Genomic DNA, 22844 nt, shown 5'->3' with positions numbered 1-22844 from the left:
TATCAGGACGTACACCCGCGTGTACTTATGGTACATGATTTCGAGGACTCTCTTTCCTGACAGTGGGGGGAAGCTGGCCCATTGGTGTTGGCTGAAGGCGCTTACGGTGTTGGAGCACCGGTGGAGTTGGGGAACATCGGCACTTGCCTACCTCTACCGGCAGGTGATGATTTGTTGTATGTACTATTTTCCTATAGTAGTGTGCTAGACAAAGTACTAACCAAATGTCTTATGTACGCAGTTGGACGAAGCTTGTCGCATGACTGGGAGCAGGGTCGGGAGCGGCGGTATTGGTGGATGCATGCTCCTACTTTCCGTATGGAGCTGGGACCGCCTATCAGTTGGGCGTCCCAGGGTACTCGACGAGAGGCCATGGCCTCATCACCATGAGAACCTTGATCGGGAGCCAACTTGGGCATACCTTTGGGACAATGTCTCGGAGATGACGAGCGATCCAAAGATCATGTACAGGCAGTACACTGCGGAGTTGGACACTCTTACCGCTGAGCAGGTAACCGATCACTCTTTTGCAATCCTAGTTTTCATTGATTCTACTGGCATGTTCTAAATTCTGAGATATTTGTATGCTATGTTTGTCACAGCGGACGGAGATCCAAAAAACAGCTCACGAGTGCGAGATTATGTGGGAGCAGAGCGGGAGAGATGAAAAGCCTGTCGGACCGTTGCGGCATTTCATTAAGGTATGATCACCAACTTTGAATGTACGCTATTATGTTCTGGTGGCTTTGTAACCATGAGTTCCATGACGCAGAACACTACACGAAAGATGCGGCGGTTAGCCAACTTGCTAGGTTGCCGCGAAGGCGAAATTCCTACATCCTCCTCTTCTGAAGAGTGGGAGGTATGGACTATTTTGTTGCTGTCAAACATGTTCTTACTAATTTCAACTTTTGTAATCTCATGTGTTCATGTTTGTGAAGATTCTGACGACGAGGAAATTCTGAGTCAAAGCATACCTCCAAAGCATACCTCCAAGCAAGCCCCACGGTCAGCTTACCAGTTCAATCCAAGGGGTAAGGCTCCAAACCGGTACACTCCGGAAGATTATGTCAACCGAGGAAAGAAGGTTGTCATTGAGGAGGATGAGGGGCCGCCGCGGAGATCATCTTTGTCGAGGATGAGGAACGACGAGCCGTTATCTTCAGAGGAGGACGAGCAAGAGGAGCAGGAGGAGCAGCAGGAGCAGCAACAACAAGAGCCACAACAGCGGACGAAGAGGATGGCCGTCCGGAAGCAGCCCGTGAGGACGGCACGTCGAGGACAATACTAGGATGTGCTACGTGTTGTTGTGAACTATATCTTCATAAGTATCGAGTTGTGAACCCTATGTCATTTCGAACAATGTCTGTAATGCTACTTGTTGTTTGAATCTACTTGCTACGATGTGAGCTATGAAGTGTTATATGTGTATGTTCTGAAATTGCTACTTGTTGTGTCCAATGTTGTACTCAAAACTGTTGGAGTTTGGTAGGATTTTTCATGTTTTTAACACAAGTCAATGTGTGGCGCCCTTCACACTGGCGCCACACTGCACTGTGTGGCGCCCGTGGCATCGGCGCCACACATGCCAACATATAGCAACTTTTGGGTCGAAAACATCCAGGGGCTCCAGACGATTAGTCCTTAGCCGTTTTGGCGAGCCTCTTTGTGTGGCGCCCGCGGCATTGGCGCCACACATGCTAGGCGCCCGCGGCATCGGCGCCACACATAGAGCCTCGCCAAAACGGCTAAGTCCCACACGAATTGTCTCACAGTATGTTGGGCAATTATAAGTTGGCATGTGTGGCGCCGATGGGAGGGGCGCCACACATGCTACCACGTCGGATCGGCGCACCAGCTCAGCGTCGAGGGCGCCACGTCGGCTGGGTGTGTGGCGTCGGCAGGAGGGGCGCCACACTGGCATATGTGGCGCCGATGGGAGGGGCGCCACACAAAAGGGTTAGATGGGTGAAATAGTTTCGCCGGAGGGTCAGTCTGTGCTTTTCTTTCACTTTTGGTTATTTTTGTGCAAATCGCCTCCGTTGAAGGCGTGGATACACAGAGCTGCATTATGTATGAAAACAACAAGAGAGAAATGGGATATACAATTTGTGTAATTTAAAAAGCCAAATGCCGTTTATGCAAGGCAACGGAATTTTAGAACAAAAATACCAAAGAGGGTGACACAAATTCATAGCATATTTACAATCTAATTTGTGAACTTTTACAACAAAAATAGCACTTGTAGCATTACAGAAAAAATTTACACCAAAATTCTAAATATGATCAACACAAATTCATTGAGTGTTCACCACATAATTCCTGAACTTTTACAATAAAAATTGAACTTGTAGCATTGCACCAAAATTTCATGGAAAATATGAAAATATGAATGACACAAAATCGTTGTATGTTTACAACATAATTTCCGATCTTTTACAATAAACTCTATCCCTTTCAGTATTGCCGCAAAAGTTCACAGCGAAAAAACCGAAGACAATCGTTGGATGTTTACAACACACTTTCTAGAATTTTACAACAAAACTTATAGGAAAATGCACCATTTTTTGCAAAAGAGGAATATACAAAAATCCAACATATCAATGGTGGTGCCCGATAGTCCTTTCGAACATCGACGTCACCCTCTTGAAGCACCGCAACACCGCCGTTCCCACAATCTCGTCGACCTCATGCGTCTCCACGGGCGAGGCATCGAAAATACACAGAGACTAGACAGAGAGGTTGAGGAAGGAGATCTAGGGCAGTTGTGGTGCCTGAAACGGTGGGCGGGATGGCGGCCATGCTTGTTGAGCTGGACAGAAGAAAGAGGAAGGAGTAGAAGAGGGGTCTGGTGCGGTGGTGATTCCTGGGGCGGTGGTGGTGCGGTGGCGGTGTGGTGGCGTAGCATTTGGGGGTACGGCCGCTGCATCCCGTGAAGAAGACAAAAAGGAGGTAGGAAAAATGAGTGAAGAATATGCTCTAACACGGAGATAAGGCTCAGCAGCTCCTCTTGCCTTGCATCGGGAGGAGCTGGGCCGACGACCTCGGCCGCGCCATGCGCTCGAGGGCGCCGCTGCGAAGAGTGCCAGGTCGCCCTTCCCCTTGCACGAGGAGAGGAGATCAGGGGCCCTCGACCTGGCGGTGGTGCGCGGTGGCGGTGTTGGAGCTCGGGCGGCGGGGCTCATTGGCTGGACGCGTGCGCGTCCTCGATTTCGTCCGGCGGCGGCGGGTTAGTAACTCAACGGAGCGTGGGCGCCGCCGCCACCACCTCGCATCGGGAGAGCGGCCACGGGGCACTGCCGCGTGTAGCGCCAGGAGGTGAGGGTCGCAGCCGGTCGCGGCCCTCCTCCTCGTGGTCGTCTCCTCTACAATGCCTCCGTCCCCAGCCTCCTCTGCACGGCCCCGAGCCTCGGTGTCGTGCTACCTCTTCCCCACCTCCTCTGCATGGCTTGGCGTTGAGACCTGGCGTCGCGCAACCTCTGCCCCTGTCTTGGCGTTGCTGCAGCATGGGACAAAATCAACCGTGTTCTTCCCCTTCCCTGGTGGGCTCTCGTTTCTTGACAAAGTTCAGTCTCGTTTTTAGTTATTTCCATCCAATTTTGGACATTATTAGGTTGTTGAATGCCAATCCAGGGGATGCCTTTGTACATAAACCAGATCTTGAAAAGCATATGGATAATCCCATAGTCCAGCAGCTGCAAATGGAGGTCAACTACGCTGAAATCAAAAGCCAAAGCCATCATTACAAGAAATAGGTGTTGATTTCAACTTTTGTCAGCATCATTTTTATATTTGTAAGTTGCAGTATTGTGAGTATAATCTCCATGTGACTCTATCCTTATGCAGCTCAATAAGGTGATAGTAAATCACGAGGTTGCAATGCAACTCGATAAGGTGATTGCAGATCATGAGGTTGCAAGGACAACTGGTTAGCAATTCTCCAGCTTTATTTTTATTATGTTATGAGGTTGCAAGGATAACTGGTTAGCAATTTCTTCGGCTTTATTTGATCATGTTATGCAGCTCAAGAAGCAATTCTTCATCTTTGAGGACTTGAGGTCCTACTGGTTCTCACCGAGGCCACATTCCGAAGCATTGTCTTGTGCCCAGGTCCATTTTGTAAGTTAGGTTTGTCAACTATAATGAAATAGAGCATGTGTTTTGGGACTATATGTTTTCTGAAACTGCAACTGGCTTGCGATGGCCCATTTACATGTGTGGTCGGTGTTTTTGTATAAATGAATTGATGCCACACTTGAATATTCAGTGTGTGTCAGATGTGAGTGATGAATATTCACACTCTTGCACCAGATCGTTTTTCTCTTCTTTTTCATTCCGAACTTTGTTTTGGTGTTCCTCTCTGCCTACTGGCTTATTTTTTCTCGCCGCCGTTCTTCATGTCCAGATTATGCCCATGGCCGTATATGCTCCATCTCTGGGGTCATTGGGTTATTTTCCTTGGTCTGCTTCTATTGTATGGTACAAGTATGTTTCTGGCTTCACTTCTTAGTTTGACTTTCCTAATTTGATGCTAGCTATACTGCATTGTATATTATTTCTGACATACTTGGTTGTGGCATTTTATTCAGCCTCAACAGCCACGCAGGTGAATCTGCTGGAATTACAAGGACTGATCTATGCTAAGAAGCTTATTGTTGAAGATGCTGCTGGTGCATTTGCAAAGATTGCGGTAGCGCCACTAGAGAGGGTCAAGAACTTACTTTAGGTATGGACTGCTTAATCCTTACAGTATCATTAGTTGTGCTAATTGCACAAGTATTTAATTGATTTATTAAATTTGGAGAATGCATCTTTTTGTTAATTTGTAGGCTTGAACCGGAGGGTTTCAATCCCTTGGGATCATCGTACCCTTGAGGAAGTTGTGGAAATACAAGTGAATTCAAGGTTTTTACAAATATTGTTGGGAAACATGCCTTAAGCTTTGACTGTCGAATTCAGCATGTTGATTTTGAGCTCTGACTGCTGAATTCACAACATTGATTTTCATGCTTTGACTTCTCAACAAAGGTATTTTATTTTACCCTTTTCTGTATCGTGGATGGTTATCTAAATTTTGTTGGGTGCATCTTCTCTGTACAAAAAAACTGCTTCGGAGGTCACGCTTACTCCTTGGGCTATGGCTGATGGGAACCTTTTCTTGTTGCAAACATTCCTGGTTGTGTCATAGGATTATCACCATTTCAAACCATGGATATTTATAGTAGATGATCTTCACTTATCCATCTAATTATTAGTATTTTAACTCTTTAATATCTCTCTTTTGCCACTCGCTTCGGCTTCATGCCTACAGTTTTAAACTTGCTATGCACAACCTCGGTGTTCGTTGTATGATTGTTTCTCCAACCCATGGTTGCTAACATGGTTTTGTAAGGATGTTATTATGATCAGACAGAAGAATACAGATAGGTTGCAGTATATGTTGTGCATTTATGCTCTTCTCTTATCCACAACAAACAAATGATTTTGTGTCTTTCTTTTTAATTTTTGAAAATGCATTTTGCAGAAGAATGCTACATCTTTTAGAAATATAGTCGAATTGTAGCCTGGAAGTAGCATTCCTTTTTAGTTGAGAAGAGATACAGTTTAATTGACTGGACAGAAATTGTAGGGCACTTTTATTTTCTACTTCTTTCGGTGTACCCTAGAATTTAACCTACTTATTCTTGTGGATCCATGGAGATCAGAATGGAGAAGTGGCTGTTATATATTTTACATTTTGCACAAGTGGTTGTTATATATTTTTATATTCTGCTTCGGAATATATTTCGTGCTTTGGCTCCTTTATGCTAGGTTTTTTTTACCATTTCTTGCTATCATAATTGCAGATTAATTATTATTTAAGGTCTGATGCAATGTCTGCACATGTCTGCACATGTTTGCTTGGTGGGATAATTACCTGAAAGTATTTGTGTTTACACGGCCGGCGCCAGCTTCTTCCTCCCTATCGGCCAGGCGAGGTGGTCAGCAGGAAGAGGTAGGCAATCGGTACCTCCCCTTCTCTCTATTTCTTAATGGTTAGTTACTTTGTGGATTTGTTCATTTTTTAATCTCAGGATCTGGTTTCTTCTTGCTAAGATGAGGTGGTCTCACTCTCTGTAGGTTTCCCACAACATGTTTGTTTTAATTCCTGACTCAACTGGAATTTCTTTTATACCTGCAGGCAGTGGCATCTCTTCTCCCAGTTCCTTGGATATTGGACCTTGATTCTTCTGCAGAAACTTGAATATAGGCAACTAAAGTACATATGCTTCTCTTGAAGGACAGATTGGTCTTGAGGGTAATGAGTAGAAAAAAAAAATCATTTTGTGAGTCAATTGGATTGGCTCAGTTTATTTGAGAAGGCGGAAATAACTCAATGAAAGACATATATTTTGTTATGGGAATAGCCATTTACGTTTTCTTGATATGGTACTGATGTCTTTCCTTTACTTTTTATTGAAAGGTAATTGCCTTTGCCTATATTTTGTCTGCTGCTGCTGTTTTTACTCCTCAGATCGCACATATCATGGATTTTTTTTTTTGCAATGTGGGCTTAGTTTGCAGTCATAATGTTCAACTAATTGTTTGAGAGATAACAGCTATTATTTTAGTCTTATGAAGCAGAGTTGCTTCTCTGGATGTTCTCCCCATGAATACAATGGGTTTGATTTTAATCATGATATGGATATTCTTTTCAGTTCAGCTCATGGTTTGTCGTATGATAAACAAAAGAATATTCTTCAGCTTTTAGTTTGTTCATGTGATTCACGATAGTTATTACCGTGTGTGCATGCTCGTTTAATATGTGGTCCGAAAATATTGTTTTCTTCTATTTCTAATGAAATTATGGTTCTATAATCCAACACATTTTTCACCCCTTAACAAATCAGTGATAATCTAATGGTCTTCTATATGGTTGCCTTAAATCCCAAGTCAAAAAGCTTTTCTTTCTTCTGGTTGTGTTGTCGCCAGCAGGACGACAGGACGAAGGCGCATCGGTGGAAAACTGGTCCTTGCTCCGATTCATCAGGGAGGACAACGGTCAGGGGAACATCTGCAAGGCCTCATCTACGGTTTCTTCTTCGCTGAAGATGTTGGCGTGCCTTCGTCGGGCTATCTCTCTCTCGTGGAATCCTGCTACGCGGCGAGGGCGGAGATCAGGTCATCGCTCGCACTCCTCCTATCCGATTTAATCCCGGAAGATCTCATCGATGCTTATAGGGTGTTCGATTAAAATCCTAGCTGAGATTAATTTATGTAATATTTATGCTCCATCTAGCTATTTGCAATATTGCAATTAAGGTGTTGGGATGTTAAGGAGAGATGTCATACGGGCTTTTTTTTCCATCCAGGTTGCTGCCGCAGTTCACAAATGCCATGGTCTGAATTGACCGGTCATATTGGACTCACAGGTTAATGTCTGTTTTTGTCCTTGACTGATTGCTTTTTCAAGGTGGTTTCATATATTTGTTGGGAGTAACCATTCCGAGGTTGCTCTAGATTTTCCGAAGAAGTAGCTCTATTTTACAGATCTGTCGTAACAAACCAGGAATCTAGACAATAAGCTTCATCGAGCAGCAGCTTCCCCGGTGTATGTACTTGTTTGTTTTTCTTGCCTCTCTTTCGTGATGTTTTAATACTGCCCGTCTTTATTTTGATTGTTTATAGATTATGAATTATGAATTGCTAATACAACGGTGGACATCGTAACCGTATTCTTGAGCTCCCATTCTTAATTGGACACCACAAGAGTACAACAGCTTGCTCGACCTTTGCGAGGCCATCACGGTTCTCAAGTGCCAACCGCTTATTGTCGTCTCTTGTAAGGACCAAACGGATGCTACTTTTGGTTTCGTTAGTGTATATTCGGGGGTTCTTTTTTTGTATGGTTAGCGTAACATGATATTTTCAGCAAGTAGGATGGTACCAGGATGTAGTTGAAAGTGTTAAAAATTGTTGTTCACACTAGCATGTAGGAATTCATACCAACCTTTAGGCAGCTATTTACCCAATGAACCTCTTATTGTTATTTCTTTAGGCTAGAATAGCTTAAATATTATGTCTTCCATTTATCAGCAGTTTATACACACTTCATTTATTCGTGCATTCATTTATTTTTGCAAGCTCTGCAGTCGGTTGTATTTTTTTTCTTATTGCTCACTTGTGAAACAAAATAACAAATGCATTGCTGTTAGTACATATGTGAATAATTCCTTTGGTTTCTGTATATGGTATCTTCCTAGCTATCACATATGAATTGGTATATTGCATACTAATGAGAGGTTTGATAATTTTAATGATGTGTTACTCATATTTCTCTATCGGGAGCCCAAGTCATTTCTCTATATTACCCTTTGTTTATTAGTTAGTGGTATAGTCTGTCGGCTACCAGAGTTAAAGGACATTGCTTAACAACTTTTGGCTTCTAAAATTTATTCAGCTTAAGATGCAGATCTGTTTCGAATAAGAAGAGAACTCCTAAGTAACACTTCGTACAATATGCAATATTTTTTTTAGCACGACATAAGGATAGCTACTTATTTTTATACCAAAATCTTTTCTTCAGTTGGCTTCTCTACTTGTTCACTACGGTTTTGATTGTTATTCCTGCGTGAAACAATTTGTTAAGTCAATTGTAATTTGCACAATGAGGTTCTCACCTATCAACTGAAAATATCGTTTGTAACAAATATCTTGAGATCTTGGTGAGCATGGATTTTGTACAATCCGCTCTTTCATCTTCTTTTCTTAGGTGTGTGCTCAATCTCGTATGAATTTTGCATTAATGGCAAAAGTCTATGCTTTTGCTCTTTGTTATTAGTGGTGCACTTTGATATATAGTACAAGTCTGTGTGGTACGCTTTTTTGACCTATGTTGATTCAAATCTTGTGTTAATCATTCGTAGGTGTAAGCAGCCGAAATCTCGGGCAGACGAATCAGGCAAAAAGAAGACTCGCATTAGAAGCAGGTACAATATTTGAAATGATCCGCACTTATCTCTCCAGATTTGTTTTACAGTATACTTGTGCCTATAGATGGTTTGGGTTTCTCATGTGAGAAAGTTGTCAAATCTGTACTGCTTCTGTAGGTTGTGATTTATCACTGATTACTTTGTGGTTTGTTTTTCAAGAGTGGTGGTTCCACCCTTCGTAGCCTTTGTTGTATGTGGATTCTTTTGATTCATGCTGCTATCAGTTGCTTAGTTATGTAGTTCTTATTTTATCATGCGGTGTATTTTCTCAGGAAACAGACTTGTGTACATTTCTGGTTTATCAACGGTTTGTTCTACTCTTATTATTAGTGCAGTGGTTTGTGCTAGCCGGATGGCTGTGCCACGACAATGACTTTGTGAACTCCTGGCTCTACCCGTTTATTTCTATCTATGAAAAAGACTCTACTTATCTACCATGATATCCAAATTTTTTTTGCATGGTTCCCTGATTAGTTTATGTTTCCTTGGTACCATGATATCCAAATACTATGTTGCGACAATGTCCAGCCAATATAGATGCTGATTTTGGTGTGCCTTCTTTGCTTTCATTGCTCTTCACAGAATCAAGTATGTTAGCTACTATAATATACTCCCTCCTGTTTATTATTTTTATATAAACGTTTGTTACTCTATTGTATTTATTCTGGTCCACAAGATTTTGTAAAGAGTAACATTTTTTTACGGGGAAAAAGGAATTATATTACTTAAACAGTAGCATTACAATTAATCCCTACGGATGAGTTCAATGATCTCATCCGGCCCATGACCAAACCAAACAACAGTACTATCCAAGGATTTGGCTCCCGACAGAATTTTTTTCCCGAGGGTGCTCGGGATTCCCGTTTCCCGCGGTAACCGAGAAATCCTGACCGGTTCCCAAGCAAATTCAAAAACTAAAATTTGACTTTAAATTTCAAAGAAAGGGTTATTACGAGTCGGAACTGGAGGTTTTCACAACCTGTCTGCTACCTACTGGTCATTCTCTGTTCATTGCTGTAAATGTGTACTCCAGGTCGGCCGTTCGAACTTTGTTGCCTACAATTTTTGCATAATTATGTGATTTTGACACGGACAGAGACAATAATCGTTAAAAATATATAGGAGGACGTGGAAATCGAACCCAGAACATAGCGTTGCAAACAACTACCCGGAACCACCAAGCCGCACATTCAGCTTGTGCAATTTTGTAGACTACATCATATTTATCAATTTTCGTACGTTTAAATTCAAAAAATTCAAAAAAAAATCAGGATTTTTTGACCGGGAAGATTGTTTACCGGGGGTGCTCGGGAAAAAATTCATATACTGCTACCGTGAGGTTTCTTATGTTTATTGGCAGCGTGGAGGTCCAGGTTTTCTTTTATTTTGCAGTGGCTTTGAATTTCTCGATGGTCATTGTGTATTTGGGTTCATTGGAAATACCAAGCATGGTTGGTCTCCTTTTTCTTTTGCTGCATGGAGTGGATCTTTGGAATTGATGCAGATGGTTTGAGAAGCAATAGAGCTTTTTTTGGTTCCTAGGTAAGCGTTCAGTTTTCCTTCATAGCACTCGGCGAAATTTCTTATTTCAAGAAATTAGGAACATTTTGGTTTCTCTTGCCCACATTTGTTACTGCCGAGATTGGAATTGGAGAAGACATGCTTTTGATGTTGTCATATTAACTCTCTTCTCTAATTCTCTAATAGATGTCGCAAAGTTATCAGTTTAGTTGCCATCTCCATCTTTTTTATTGAGCTCTAAATTGACTAATACTGTATAAAGGTCAGTTACGTGTATTATTTGTTGTTCATGTAAGTGTTTTGCATGTCGTACCCCCTTGGATAAAGAAGTACTTTTTGTATGGTTCCCTAGAGATTTTCTCGTTTCTTGTGAACAACTCGAGTTAGGTTGATTGAATTTCCCATGAAACTGGAACTGTTTGCCGGGCATCTCTCTCGCATGTTTATCTCTCTCGCTGAAGTAAATTAGGAAAATTTTCACATTAGGTTGCTTATTTGATCATTCATATCTAAATATCAATGTGCTTCTTGTATCACATATCGGCCGAGACATTATACCCATTTTGAACTATATGATCAGGTTGAAATAATTAATGAAATGCCCGAGGATAAGACCGTTACCGTATACAGATGTGGTCCTTTAGTCGACCTTTGCCATGGCCTGCATATTCCAAATACTTCTTTTATTAAAGGTTTTGAGTTCCACATTTACTGCATTATTTGTTACCTTTCTTCTTACTTTGTTGGTTGAGTCAGTCCTTTCTTTGTGCGTGGTTAGTAAAAACTGTATGCCGCTCATTTGTTGCGTATGTAGTTTGACAATGTAAGCAATTTTTTAAATACAGTTTAAATTTGCACTTCAAAATTACTAAACCGAGTTGTATGGCTAAAACATGAAAGAGCTTGTGCGTAAAATGGTGTGTTCTGGAGCAGTATTTTAGATTCTTATAATATATGTATGTTCAATTGGAGCATATGGTTTAGTTTCTTCATAGAAGCCTGAATCATGCTCAGGTTGCAGCGACTCAGATGCAGGTAAGGAATTTGTATGTAGTTAAATTGAAATGACTGGTTTACTATCATTATGTTTGTTCATTCCTGGACAAATATATGTTCGCTATTGTACTGATGCAAAATGCTTTCTTTGGCAATTCACTCATTTTTAATATCCCCAGATTCTTTCAATTTAGCTTCAGTTTGATCGGCAAATCATCTATTTCTATCAGGAAGCTTTCTGGGATCAAATAAATTATGGGTTCCCTTGATATTAAAGTAAAGTCTATATGAGTGATTTTCATCTAGAACCCATGTTTTCACTCGATTTTGCAGAATGCAAGTCACTGTTATGTGTATTGCCTTGTTTAGCATGGAAGTCACATAATTAAAAATAGCTCTTCTGATGTAGAAAATAAAATGAATCCACAGACTGAACTCATTAAGGTATTACATGGGATAAATGTTTTCCGAAATTCTCTTTCGGTTCTGTTTGCCCAAGTTGACAAGTAGCAATCTTGATGAAACACTGCATTTTTATTTCATAAAAGTCGATGGTATGGTTTTGCACTTGCTAAATAAATCTTTGTCGCTATCTATTACCTTGGTACACATACCGCATTTTTATTTCATAAAAGTCGATGGTATGGTTTTGCACTTGCTAAATAAATCTGCGTCGCTATCTATTACCTTGGTACACATATCGGCATGTTTTCAGGTGCATGTATCAGTCTTGGTCTATGAGGAGATGCGTGCTATGTATGATGATGTGCTGGTGGCGACCTCAATCTTGAGCCACCACACCTGGCTTCTACCACCATGCAGTTATCTTACTGCATTTAACTATATGCATTTTTCGTGGCGTTGTTTTTTCTTTTCCTGAACCTTTAGATATACCGAGGCAAGGCAGTAGAGAGAGTATACTTTCGTGGGGAGCTGCCACCCCTTGTTGGCAGTGTAAACTTGGCCTTCTTTGGCTCTTTTCTATGTGATTGTACACATTTTCATGGTGTGTTATCGAAAAAAATTACTGCAGCATCTCGATGTAATGGTGTGTCTTCGAAGAAACTAAAGCAGTTAAATTACGACCTATTTCTTATAATAATTAAATATGTTAAACTTATGGTTTAAATTTTGATTTGATTCTGTCATTTGCGCGATAGCGCAAGAGAGAATTCCTTATTTGGCCCTAGCTGAAGTTTGCCTTACTTTTTTGGCCCTGGCAATTTTTTTCTTCCTTTCATGACCCATAAAGTTTGGTTGGTTCCTTATTTGGCCCTCTAGTACAATTTAACCACTAAGATGATCATTTTGCCCCCTGCTGCAATATGCTGGCAAATTATTTGAGTTTCATAAAAATCTCAAATTTATTCTAGAAATACATGTATATGCTTGGGATGTACATGCAATGTTTCATGCACAAACTCGTTTTTATTTTGGGCTGTGAAAAAAAGAAGAAAAAACTGACATTATATATGCATATAGTGTACGTATAGTCTGTTAGAAATTTGTCTTTTTTGTATCTTTCAAAATACAATGTATTTTGGGCTGAAATTTCTGGCGTGCCTGTGGATTGTCTATATGTTTGTGCCTATTTAATATCAATTTTTTTTGGAGTGGTGGAAAAACAAAAAAAATGGAGTAATTTCTGGAATAAATTTGAGATTTTCCGGAATAAATTGCAGCAGGGGCAAAATGGTGCGCTGGTGCGCTGGTGCTAGCAACAGTGGGGGTCTTTTTTTTAATAACCAACTAGTATATCACAACTTTTTTAGTGCAATTTCATCACATATTGCAATATTGCAATAGGGGCAAAATGGTCATCTTAGTATTTAAATTGTACTAGATGGCCAAATAAGAAATCAACCAAACTTTATGGGTCATAAAAGGAAGAAACAAATTTCCAGGGCCAAAAAGGAAGGGAAACTTCAGACAGGCCAGCGCAACGTCGCTCAACGGGTCATCTAAATACATGGTTGGTCCACGTACTTGTCGACCTTGCTCACTTTGGTCATCGTACATTGGAAATACGTATTCACAGTCCCCAAATACGTGTAACTGTTCATCTGTCACCCCGGACACTGGTATAACGATGTATTTGTCCACGTGGAAATGTGTTGACAAGTCTATCCGTGCATTTTTGCAAAAACGCCCTCACTAAATCTGCAGGAATGGGTGTCACGATCCACTCATGTCATTATTTTTCCACGGCGTGTCTTATTTTTTTCTTATCTCTTTCACGCTACGGTCAACATCTCCAGCCCGAATGGGGTTCGATGCGGCGGCGTCCCCGGGCACGAGGGTGAGGCCGACGCGGCGACGTCCCCGGGTGGCGGTGGCAACCTTGTTCCGCCCCAATTGGTTCCGCAAGTCCGGCCGTAGGCGCCGCCACGCGAAGCTACTGGCACACGCCGGCACGATTTCTTGCCCTCGAGTGCCGTCACCGCTAGCACTCCGCGACATGAACCACTGCGTTCATGTTCCCCTCTTCCAGCATGACCTCCCGGGGTGAGGCAGGCCACGTGCGCTAGACCAATGGGACGCCACAAGGAGTCAACGCCGACATGCTGGACCACATGAGGCCACCGATATTCGACGCCAGCGCGCTGGACAGTGAGCAGTCCACCGGGATTTGACATCGGCGCGAGCGCGGATGGCCAGGGCGGTCTGCAGGGCAGGCAAGCCGTGGCTGCTCGCGAGGGTTCAGCGCGTAGGGGTGATTGGTCGGAGCATCGGGGCTAGCTGGCCGGGGTGGTGCGTTGCGCTCTCACACTTTGCCGGCGAGCCGTGAACGCCAATCGTGCAGGGTCGTCGTGCTGCAGCGCGGCGTGTATCTTGCCTTGGAGTGTTGTGAGCACCATGATTTTCCGACAGCGAGTGAGGCAAGGTGAACGTGGACGGGGCTTTGTCGCTGCTCCACACCCCGGCCTTGAAACTCCACACCACGCACTCCTCGCCTCCAAAAGCCTCATGTTGAAGCCATTGGATGCGCCTCCATCGTCGTTGGCACAACGAAGCAAGCCGTAACAGCCTTCAGTTCCCGACCTCGTCGGCTTGCCGCCACTCAGGCGCCTCCTCCAGATTCTGTCGTTCATCTACAACACCAGGAAGACGACGCCAAGACCGAGGGATCAAGGCGGAGACGGCCCGAGCAGGACGACACGGGGAGAGCGCTCGAGGTGCGCGGCACTTTGGAGCTGTCGGAGTGGACCGCGGCGGAAACCAGACCTGGGCGCTTATGCGGTTAGAGATTTTTTGTGAAATAGCCCTGCGAGGATTGTTGCCGCACGCTCTGCAACAAGTAGGGAGATTCTATTCAAAATAAATTGCTTGAGACCAGTCAACGTGGTGCCACATCAGCGAGTACAATGCTATACTGGCAAGCAGTGACCGTAGATGAACGTTGTCACGTATTTGAGGACCATGAATTAGTATTCCTAATGTACAATGACCAAATTGAGCTAGGTCAACAAGTACGGGGACCAACCATGCATTTTACTCTCAATAGAAAGTCAAAGCCGCGTAACGAGCTCCTAGTCCTAGGCTCCTGCAGAGGAGGGGAACAGGGGAACAGGTGAGGCGGCCATGGACACGGCGGTGGAGCCCTTGCTGCCGCAACCGGCGACCGCCGTGGACCACCTCGGCCGCCCAGTATCCCTCCGCACCTCCGGCCGCTGGCCCGCCGCGCTCTTCATCATCGGTACCCAGCAATCCAAACAACCATACTCACCAATTCACCACCCTCATATGCCTGTTCCGGTGTCGCAGGGGTGGAGATCTCGGAGCGGTTCGCCTACTCTGGCATCTCGGGGAACCTCATCACCTACCTCACCGGCCCGCTTGGCCAGTCCACGGCGTCGGCCGCCGCGGCCATCAACGCGTGGAGCGGCGCCGCGCTTCTGCTGCCGCTGCTCGGTGCCGCCGTCGCAGACTCCTGGCTCGGCCGCTACCGCACTGTAGTCTGCGCTTCGCTCCTCTACATCCTGGTAAGTACGCATACTTTTAATTGTGGTCTCACGGGTTCGCAGCGAGTAGCATATAGTCTCTGGATCACCCAAATGCTACTTAGATGGAAGGTATTTAGATATGCACACCAATGTTCTGAGTTCTGAGCTCCAGCATAGTAGTCAGCTGTATTGTTCGCACTTATAATAGAACGGAATCAACGGATCTCTGTGGATTCCCTCATGTTTTTCTTGGAGGGATGTGGATCCCCTCATGTTAACTATGACATGGCATGTTATCCCTTGATTATTATAAGTTATAAAATAGGACTACTGCCCTTTTCTATTGTACACTAGTTCCTGAACTCCTCCGAACTGCTCTGCATTACAAACTGTCCAACTCCACAGCATAAAAGTTAGCCCTGACCTCAAATGTCGAAAGATCTGATACAATTTCTAATGTTTCTGTTTTATAAATAATCAAATTATGCAAAATTTATCCAGAGTTGCATGTTTGATCACACCAAATCAAAGAAAAGAATATTTCCAGCAAATAATTCAGCTACTCCACTTGATTTTTTTTCCGGATTAATACATACCCAGGCACCATAGCAGCTACTTGATGTTTTGCATGCAAGAGTCTCATTTTTTTTAATAAATCAGAAAATAATGTGATTGCACATTAGAGCACTCCTTTGACTGAATTGCATCACCACCCAGGGTCTGGGCATGCTCACACTGTCATCAGTTCTTGCGCCACAACGACCAGCACAATTTGGAGGCCACATGGGTTCTACTGTATCCTCGACTTCAACTACCCACTTAGCCTTCTTCTACATCTCTCTCTATATGGTGGCCTTTGCTCAGGGTGGGCACAAACCTTGCGTGCAAGCGTTTGGGGCAGACCAATTTGACGAGAACGATCCTGAAGAATGTGCCTCAAGGAGTTCCTTCTTTAATTGGTGGTACTTTGGGACGTATGGAGGCAGTATTGTTACAGTTTCAATCTTGAACTACATTCAAGATAACATAAGCTGGGAGTTTGGGTTTGGAATACCTTGTATCGTTATGTCACTTTCTCTTGTGGTTTTCTGGCTTGGGACCAAGACATACCGATTTTATCCTGTAAGAAGTGGCGGAAGTCTATTTGGGAAGGTTGGCAAACACCTTCTATCATCCATTAGAGTCTGGCATGAATCATGGAATTCAAAGTAAGCTTATTCTTCTGAAACTGTGTACCACTGTATGGAGTTAGTTCTTCAGAATCACTGACATTATTTGTTCTCTGTTTTGTCTGTGTTGTGTGTGTTTGTTTAGCAGATCATCTGATGATCTTAACTGCATTCCAACATCGTCATCCAATAGAGTCAAGGATAATGCAGAAATGACATGTTTTCCTGACGAAGCCAAGGCAGTTCTGAACTTGTTTCCAGTAGGGGCATCCTGCCTGATTTATGCAGTTGTTTTTGCCCAGTGGATGACGTTGTTCACTAAACAAGCAAGTACACTAGATAGGTGGATAGGTAGCTTCCAGGTTCCAGCTGCTGCCCTACAAAGCCTGATCAGTGTGTCGATCGTCATCTTTGTTCCCATATATGACCGTATCCTTGTTCCACTAGCCAGGAAGTACTCAAAGAACCCTCGCGGTATCACATCCTTGCAAAGGATTGGAACTGGACTATTCATCTCCGTGATTTTGATGGTTGTTGCGGCCCTTGTGGAGATGAGAAGGCTCAGGATAGCTAGAGACTATGGCCTAGTGGACAAACCTGGAGCGACGATTCCGATGAGCTTTTGGTGGGTGGTGCCTCAGTTTGTTCTGACTGGCTTGGCGGACATATTTGTGATGGTCGGCTTGCAAGAATTTTTCTACGACCAAGTGCCAGATGGCCTGCGCAGTTTGGGCGTCGCCTTATACCTGAGCATATTTGGAGTTGGGAGCTTCATCAGTAGCTTTCTGGTGTATGCAATTGACAGGGTAACCAGTGCCAGCGGAGGCAGTTGGTTCTCGGACAATCTAAACCGAGGTCATCTTGATTATTTTTACTGGCTTCTGACCGTACTCAGCATTCTTGGGCTTGCTGCTTACCTGCACTTCTCGCAAGTGTATGTCCACAAGAGAAAGGGCATTTCAGTGCAATGAAGGTATGCGGGATGCATTCGATGGAAGATGGCATGGAGGCTTGGAGCTTGCTTAGGCTATTGCACATCACCAGACAGATTGTCTGCATGGACGATGCATTGCTTCAATCGTGCAGAGGTGAGGTGAGATGTTTGGTTCTGAAGCGGCTGTAGCTGTCTTGGGTAACTTGTACAAGGTGAATTAAGCCTTGAAAGTGAAAGGGAACCTCAAAAAAGAAGCGCCATTGGTAAAGTGAAAGGCAGTCTAAAAAAAGGTGAAAGTGAAATGCAATCTCGTTTCCTTGTAAACTGGACGGCCGAACAACCGCAAATAATTGCGCAGGAGACTATACTATTCCCGCTTGCCTTTGGTACCTTTCAGTTTGCACTTGTTTGTCAAGATAGGTAAGCATAGGCTCAGATATTTACTCGGGGATTCCATCGCACCGTGCGGACGCCCCTCAATGAATAGAAATAGAATGGGGCAAGCTTGTACTGGCCGCAAACGCCATCATCTGTACATTTCGTTTTGTTGATTATGTTTTGCGCTTGTGATTCGGATAGAACTTGGAGAGTGAAGCATATGCTCCAAGCAGAGCAGAGAAGTAGCAGTTAGGCAAAGCGAGAAGGCGGGCAATGGAGTCGGAGACGGCAGAGGTGCTCCTGCCGCGGCTGGAGCAGCCTGTCTCCTCCGTCGACCATCTCGGTCATCTGGCCTCCCGCGGCAGTTCCGGCGGGTGGCACGCCGCTCTCTTCATCATCGGTACAAAGAAGAAGACGCAGCTAGCAAGCACATCATTTGCCTTTTCTGTGTTGAACATGTTGCATGTTTTCCACGGATGTATGTAGGAGTGGAGGTCGCCGAACGGTTCGCATTTTGTGGCATCATAGGCAACCTGATGATCTACCTCACGGGCCCGCTCGGCCAGTCGACGGCGGCCGCCGCGTCGGCCGTCAGCGCGTGGCACGGTGCGGCCATGCTGTTGCCGCTGCTCGGCTCAGCCGTCGCCGACTCCTGGCTTGGCCGCTACCGCACCGTCATCTCCGCATCAATCCTCTACATCTTGGTATGACACCGAAGCATCGATATCTGCATTGCCTCACCATGCTTATTTTCTTGTAAGTGCAAACCTGAACTTATTTTGCTCAACCGTTTTGCAGGGACTTGGCATGCTCATCCTCTCAACGGTTCTCGCGCCGGGAGAGCCGCCAGGATGGGCAGGCAAGGTGCCGGGCTCAGCCTGGTGCGCGACAACTTCGTCCGCTCAGGTGGCCCTCTTCTTCTTCTCCCTCTACCTGGTGGCGATCGCTCAGGGCGGCCACAAGCCCTGCGTCCAGGCGTTTGGCGCCGACCAGTTCGACGAAAACGACCCCCGCGAGCTGGCCTCCAGGAGCTCCTTCTTCAACTGGTGGTACTTTGCTGCCTATGGCGGCAACACCGTCCCCGTCTCGGTTCTGAACTACGTGCAGGAGAGCGTAAGCTGGCAGCTCGGGTTCGTCATCCCGTGCGTGGCCATGGCTCTCGCCCTTGCCGTCTTCTGTCTAGGAACCAAGACTTATCACTTCCATCCACTGCCAAGTGCTAAAATGTAAGATGATTCTTTTTTTTTTTTTCGAGAGCACGCGAAAAGATGATTCTGAACACTTCCTGTTGAGGGTAGCACATTCTTCTAAATCTGAAACCATTTTTTTCATTCTGAACATGCGATATTGCCAACGCCGTCACTGAGGGGGGATCGACAAGCCACTGCATTGCTCAACCTGTTCCCCTTATGGGCATCCTGCCTTATTTTTGCCGTTGTCTTCTCACAGTGGTTCACTTTCTTCACCAAACAGGCAAGCACACTGGACAGGAGGATTGGCACCCTAGTCGTACCAGCAGCTTCCCTGCAAAACCTGGTAAGCGCGTCACTCATGATCTTTCTGCCGATCTACGAGCGAGTCTTGGTTCCACTTGCCAGGAAGCACACCAAGAACCCTTCCGGTTATTAGACACAGTAATTTGGGGCAACTGCTCAACACCCAACGTGGGTGTGGCTATCTCATATATATAGGGGTACCAAAGGGTACAATATAGATATGTACAGAGGCTACGTATTTACAGCCTAACACCCTCCCTCAATCTTAACTGGCCTGAGGTACAAAGCAAGTTAAGATTGCGCCTACAACCTACAAACTGCGGCTGTGGTAGAGGCTTCGTGAAGATGTCAGCAAGTTGATCCTTGGAAGGAATGAACTTGATGCGGAGTAGCTTCTGTGCGACACGTTCCCGTACGAAGTGATAGTCAACCTCGATGTGTTTCGTTCGAGCATGAAACGCTGGATTAGATGACAAGTATGTTGCGCCGATGTTGTCACACCAAAGGACTGGTGGCCGATGTTGAGAGACTCTCAACTCTCTCAACAAGGACTCGACCCATATGAGCTCAGCTGTGGCATTAGCAACCGCCTTGTACTCAGTTTCAGTACTGCTGCGAGATACTGTAGCCTGCTTGCGAGCATTCCGGGCGATCAAGTTAGGACCAAAGAATACTGCATAGCCCCCCGTGGATCGCCTGTCATCAGGATTGCCAGCCCAATCTGCATCTGAGAAGGCTGAGAGATCACAAGATGGCGCAGGCTGGAGAAGCAAACCGTATGAGGCAGTGAGACAGACGTAGCGCAGTATACGCTTCACAGCCGACCAATGAGATGTCCTGGGTGCATGGAGATACTGACAAACACGGTTGACTGCATAGGAGACATCTGGTCTGGTGATAGTGAGGTATTGCAGACCACCAACAAGACTGCGGTACTCAGTAGCATCATTAGGCGAAAGAGGATCTCCATCAAGAGCAGACAACCGATCAGTAGCAGACATAGGAGTGATAGCATGTTTGCACTTCAACATACCAGCACGACGTAGCAAGTCCAGAGAATACTTGTGCTGAGTGAGAGTCAACCCAGCAGAAGACCGTGAGACCTCCAGACCAAGGAAGTAGTGCAGCGCACCCAAATCCTTAACAGCAAAATCACCACTCAGTGCAGACACGAGGCGGCCAGAAGCAACATCAGAGGAACTGATGAGGATGATATCATCAACATAAACCAGCAGATACATCGTGACCTCAGGACGCTGAAGAAGGAACAGAGATGTGTCAGCAGTGGATGGAACAAACCCATGAGCCCGAAGAACAGAGCCAAGACGCGCATGCCATGCACGAGGAGTCTGCTTGAGTCCATAGAGAGCCTTAACCAGACGGCATAGATGTCGAGGACGAGCGGGATCAACAAAACCCGGGGGCTGGCGCATATAAACCTCCTCTTCCAAGACACCATGAAGGAAGGCATTCTGAACATCCAGCTGGCGTAAAAACCACCCTCGTGTAACAGCCAAAGAGAGAAGCAACCGAATGGTAGTAGGCTTAACAACTGGGCTGAAAGTATCCTCATAATCAAGACCGTACCTCTGTTTGAAACCCTTGGCAACCAAACGTGCCTTGTAGCGCTCAATAGAACCATCAGCATGTTTCTTGACTTTGAAGACCCACTTGGAATATAACATTAACGCCAGAAACAGGGGGAACCAGCTGCCATGTGTCATTTTTGAGGAGTGCATGAAACTCCTGTTCCATTGCACTACGCCAGTGTGGAATACCAAGAGCAGCCTGAAAGTGCCGAGGTTCAGCAGTGGGTCATCCTCAGCTTGAGCAACACATGCTGCAATCCATGCAACAGTCCCGTCGGTGCGTTCCTTCGGGCAGAAGACACCATTCTGGCTGCGCGTACGAGGTCACAAGGCAGTAGGCACAGAGGGTGCGGGCGACGCCGATGTCGAAGCGACAGGGGGCACTGGCGAGGAGGCAGCCGAGGAGGACGATCCTGGCAACGCATGAGGCCCAGGCGAGAGTGGCGTGGCTGACCGTGTAGATGGGCTGGGCGACGAGGGCGTGGAGGCCGGCCTAGGTGAGGTGGCCGGCGAGGCAGACGGGGCCGATGAAAGGATCGTATGCCGCACCTAGAGGGGGGGGTGAATAGGTGCTAACCAATTTTTAGTTCTTTTTCCAATTTAGGCTTGACACAAAGGTAAATTCTCTAGATATGCAACTAAGTGAATTTACCTATATGATAAGGCAAACAACTAAGCAAGATATAGCTACGCAATAAGAGATAGAATAGGATAGAGGTAACCGAGGGTGGAGCACGCGGAGACACGGAGATGATTCCCGTAGTTCCCTTCCTTTGCAAGAAGGTACGTCTACGTTTGGAGGAGTGTGGTTGCTACGAAAGCCAAACCAACAGCCACGAAGGCTTCACTCAGATCTCCTATGGGCAACGCCACGAAGGCCTAGCCTACTTCCACTAAGGGATTTCCTCGAGGCGGAAACCGGGCCTTTACAAGGTTCTTGGGGCACACATGCACAACCGAATTGGAGGCTCCCAAATCTGTAACATTACAACAATCAACAATAACACATCAACAACAATCAACTAGGGAACCAAATAGGAACACTAGCAAGAGGGCCCTCAAACAAATGAGGGGGAAATGTAAATCGCTTCGGTGAGGATGTAGATCGGTGTCTTCTCCTTCGAATCTCCAAAGATCAAGAGCTTTGGTTGGGGGAGGAAGGAGATCTTGCAAATCTTGTGTTCTTCAGGTGGCTCTAATGGTGGTGAAGCTTGGCAGATATTTGTGCAATGATTGAGCAAGGAGCAAGGTAGAAGAAGGGGGGTATAAATACCCCCTCCAAAAACCAGCCTTTGAAGCTTCCGGGGGGCCGGATAATCCGGGCTAAGTTAGGGACGGATAATCCCTCCCCCCCCCCGGAAAATCCGGCCTTCAGTACAAAACCAGGCAAATATCCGGCCAAATGTCCGGGCCCTGTCCTGAGCTGCTTTTCTTCGAGTCCTTAGCCGATTTTGGGGGGGCCGGATATTTTGGAAATATCCGGCCCTGGGACAAATCCGGGCAAATGTCCGGCCAAATATCCGGCCCCAGTCCAGGGGAGTACTGAGCCACAAAACCTCGAGTCCTTAGATGAAAAATGGGGGCCGGATATTTTGCAAATATCCGGCCCGGATTATCCGGCCTGGTGATCTTTTTACATCTTCTTTTTGACACGTCTTACCACATTCGTCACACATAAACATGTATCTATATAATCCTTGTACCACTTCATCAAACATTAGTGTATCACATACATTGACATCAAACACTCAAAACATATCATGAGAGATGTTCTTTCAATCTCCCCCTTTTTGGTGTTTGATGACAATATACGGATTTGCAAGAGAATCAATATAGAGATCAAGC

At 45.2% G+C, this 22844-nt stretch overlaps 2 protein-coding genes and 1 long non-coding RNA gene across 4 annotated transcripts; all 3 read left to right on the top strand.

The window, feature by feature from the left end:
• The first annotated feature begins 3894 nt into the window (after window positions 1-3894).
• On the top strand, window positions 3895-4471 carry LOC124660828. Its single transcript, XR_006989976.1, has 3 exons — window positions 3895-3928; window positions 4024-4119; window positions 4406-4471. It is a non-coding gene; the product is annotated as an uncharacterized LOC124660828 (long non-coding RNA).
• Window positions 4472-15068: 10597 nt separating this feature from the next.
• On the top strand, window positions 15069-17891 carry LOC124661660 (protein NRT1/ PTR FAMILY 5.10-like). Of its 2 annotated transcripts, none has more exons than XM_047199536.1 (4): window positions 15069-15186; window positions 15255-15472; window positions 16151-16641; window positions 16751-17891. In XM_047199536.1, the coding sequence occupies exons 1-4, from the start codon at window positions 15072-15074 to the stop codon at window positions 17571-17573; spliced, it is 1647 nt and encodes a 548-aa protein (XP_047055492.1). In that variant the 5' UTR covers window positions 15069-15071; the 3' UTR covers window positions 17574-17891. The 2 variants fall into 2 exon arrangements, with proteins under 2 accessions (XP_047055492.1, XP_047055491.1); XM_047199535.1 differs by having other exon boundaries at window positions 16748-17891.
• A 32-nt stretch (window positions 17892-17923) lies between these two features.
• LOC124661659 (protein NRT1/ PTR FAMILY 5.10-like) lies at window positions 17924-19531 on the top strand. Its single transcript, XM_047199534.1, has 3 exons — window positions 17924-18618; window positions 18713-19140; window positions 19388-19531. The coding sequence occupies exons 1-3, from the start codon at window positions 18391-18393 to the stop codon at window positions 19419-19421; spliced, it is 690 nt and encodes a 229-aa protein (XP_047055490.1). The 5' UTR covers window positions 17924-18390; the 3' UTR covers window positions 19422-19531.
• The last annotated feature ends 3313 nt before the right edge of the window (window positions 19532-22844 follow it).

The sequence above is a fragment of the Lolium rigidum genome, chromosome 6 (genome assembly GCF_022539505.1).
Source record: "Lolium rigidum isolate FL_2022 chromosome 6, APGP_CSIRO_Lrig_0.1, whole genome shotgun sequence".
In the NCBI taxonomy this organism is placed as follows: domain Eukaryota; kingdom Viridiplantae; phylum Streptophyta; class Magnoliopsida; order Poales; family Poaceae; genus Lolium; species Lolium rigidum.
The sequence above is the reverse complement of the archived record's forward strand: the minus strand, read 5'-3'. Positions and strand labels throughout refer to the sequence as shown.

What these genes read in the sequence shown, in the direction of transcription:
- LOC124661659 (XM_047199534.1), top strand. Translation starts at nt 18,391, where the DNA reads ATGTATGTAGGAGTGGAGGTCGCCGAACGGTTCGCATTTTGTGGCATC. An exon ending in CATCAATCCTCTACATCTTG is followed by an intron (nt 18,619 to 18,712) that starts GTATGACACCGA and finishes ACCGTTTTGCAG; the next exon opens with GGACTTGGCATGCTCATCCT. An exon ending in CCACTGCCAAGTGCTAAAAT is followed by an intron (nt 19,141 to 19,387) that starts GTAAGATGATTC and finishes TTCACCAAACAG; the next exon opens with GCAAGCACACTGGACAGGAG.
- LOC124661660 (XM_047199535.1), top strand. Translation starts at nt 15,072, where the DNA reads ATGGACACGGCGGTGGAGCCCTTGCTGCCGCAACCGGCGACCGCCGTG. An exon ending in CTTCGCTCCTCTACATCCTG is followed by an intron (nt 15,473 to 16,150) that starts GTAAGTACGCAT and finishes ATCACCACCCAG; the next exon opens with GGTCTGGGCATGCTCACACT. An exon ending in CATGAATCATGGAATTCAAA is followed by an intron (nt 16,642 to 16,747) that starts GTAAGCTTATTC and finishes GTGTTTGTTTAG; the next exon opens with CAGATCATCTGATGATCTTA.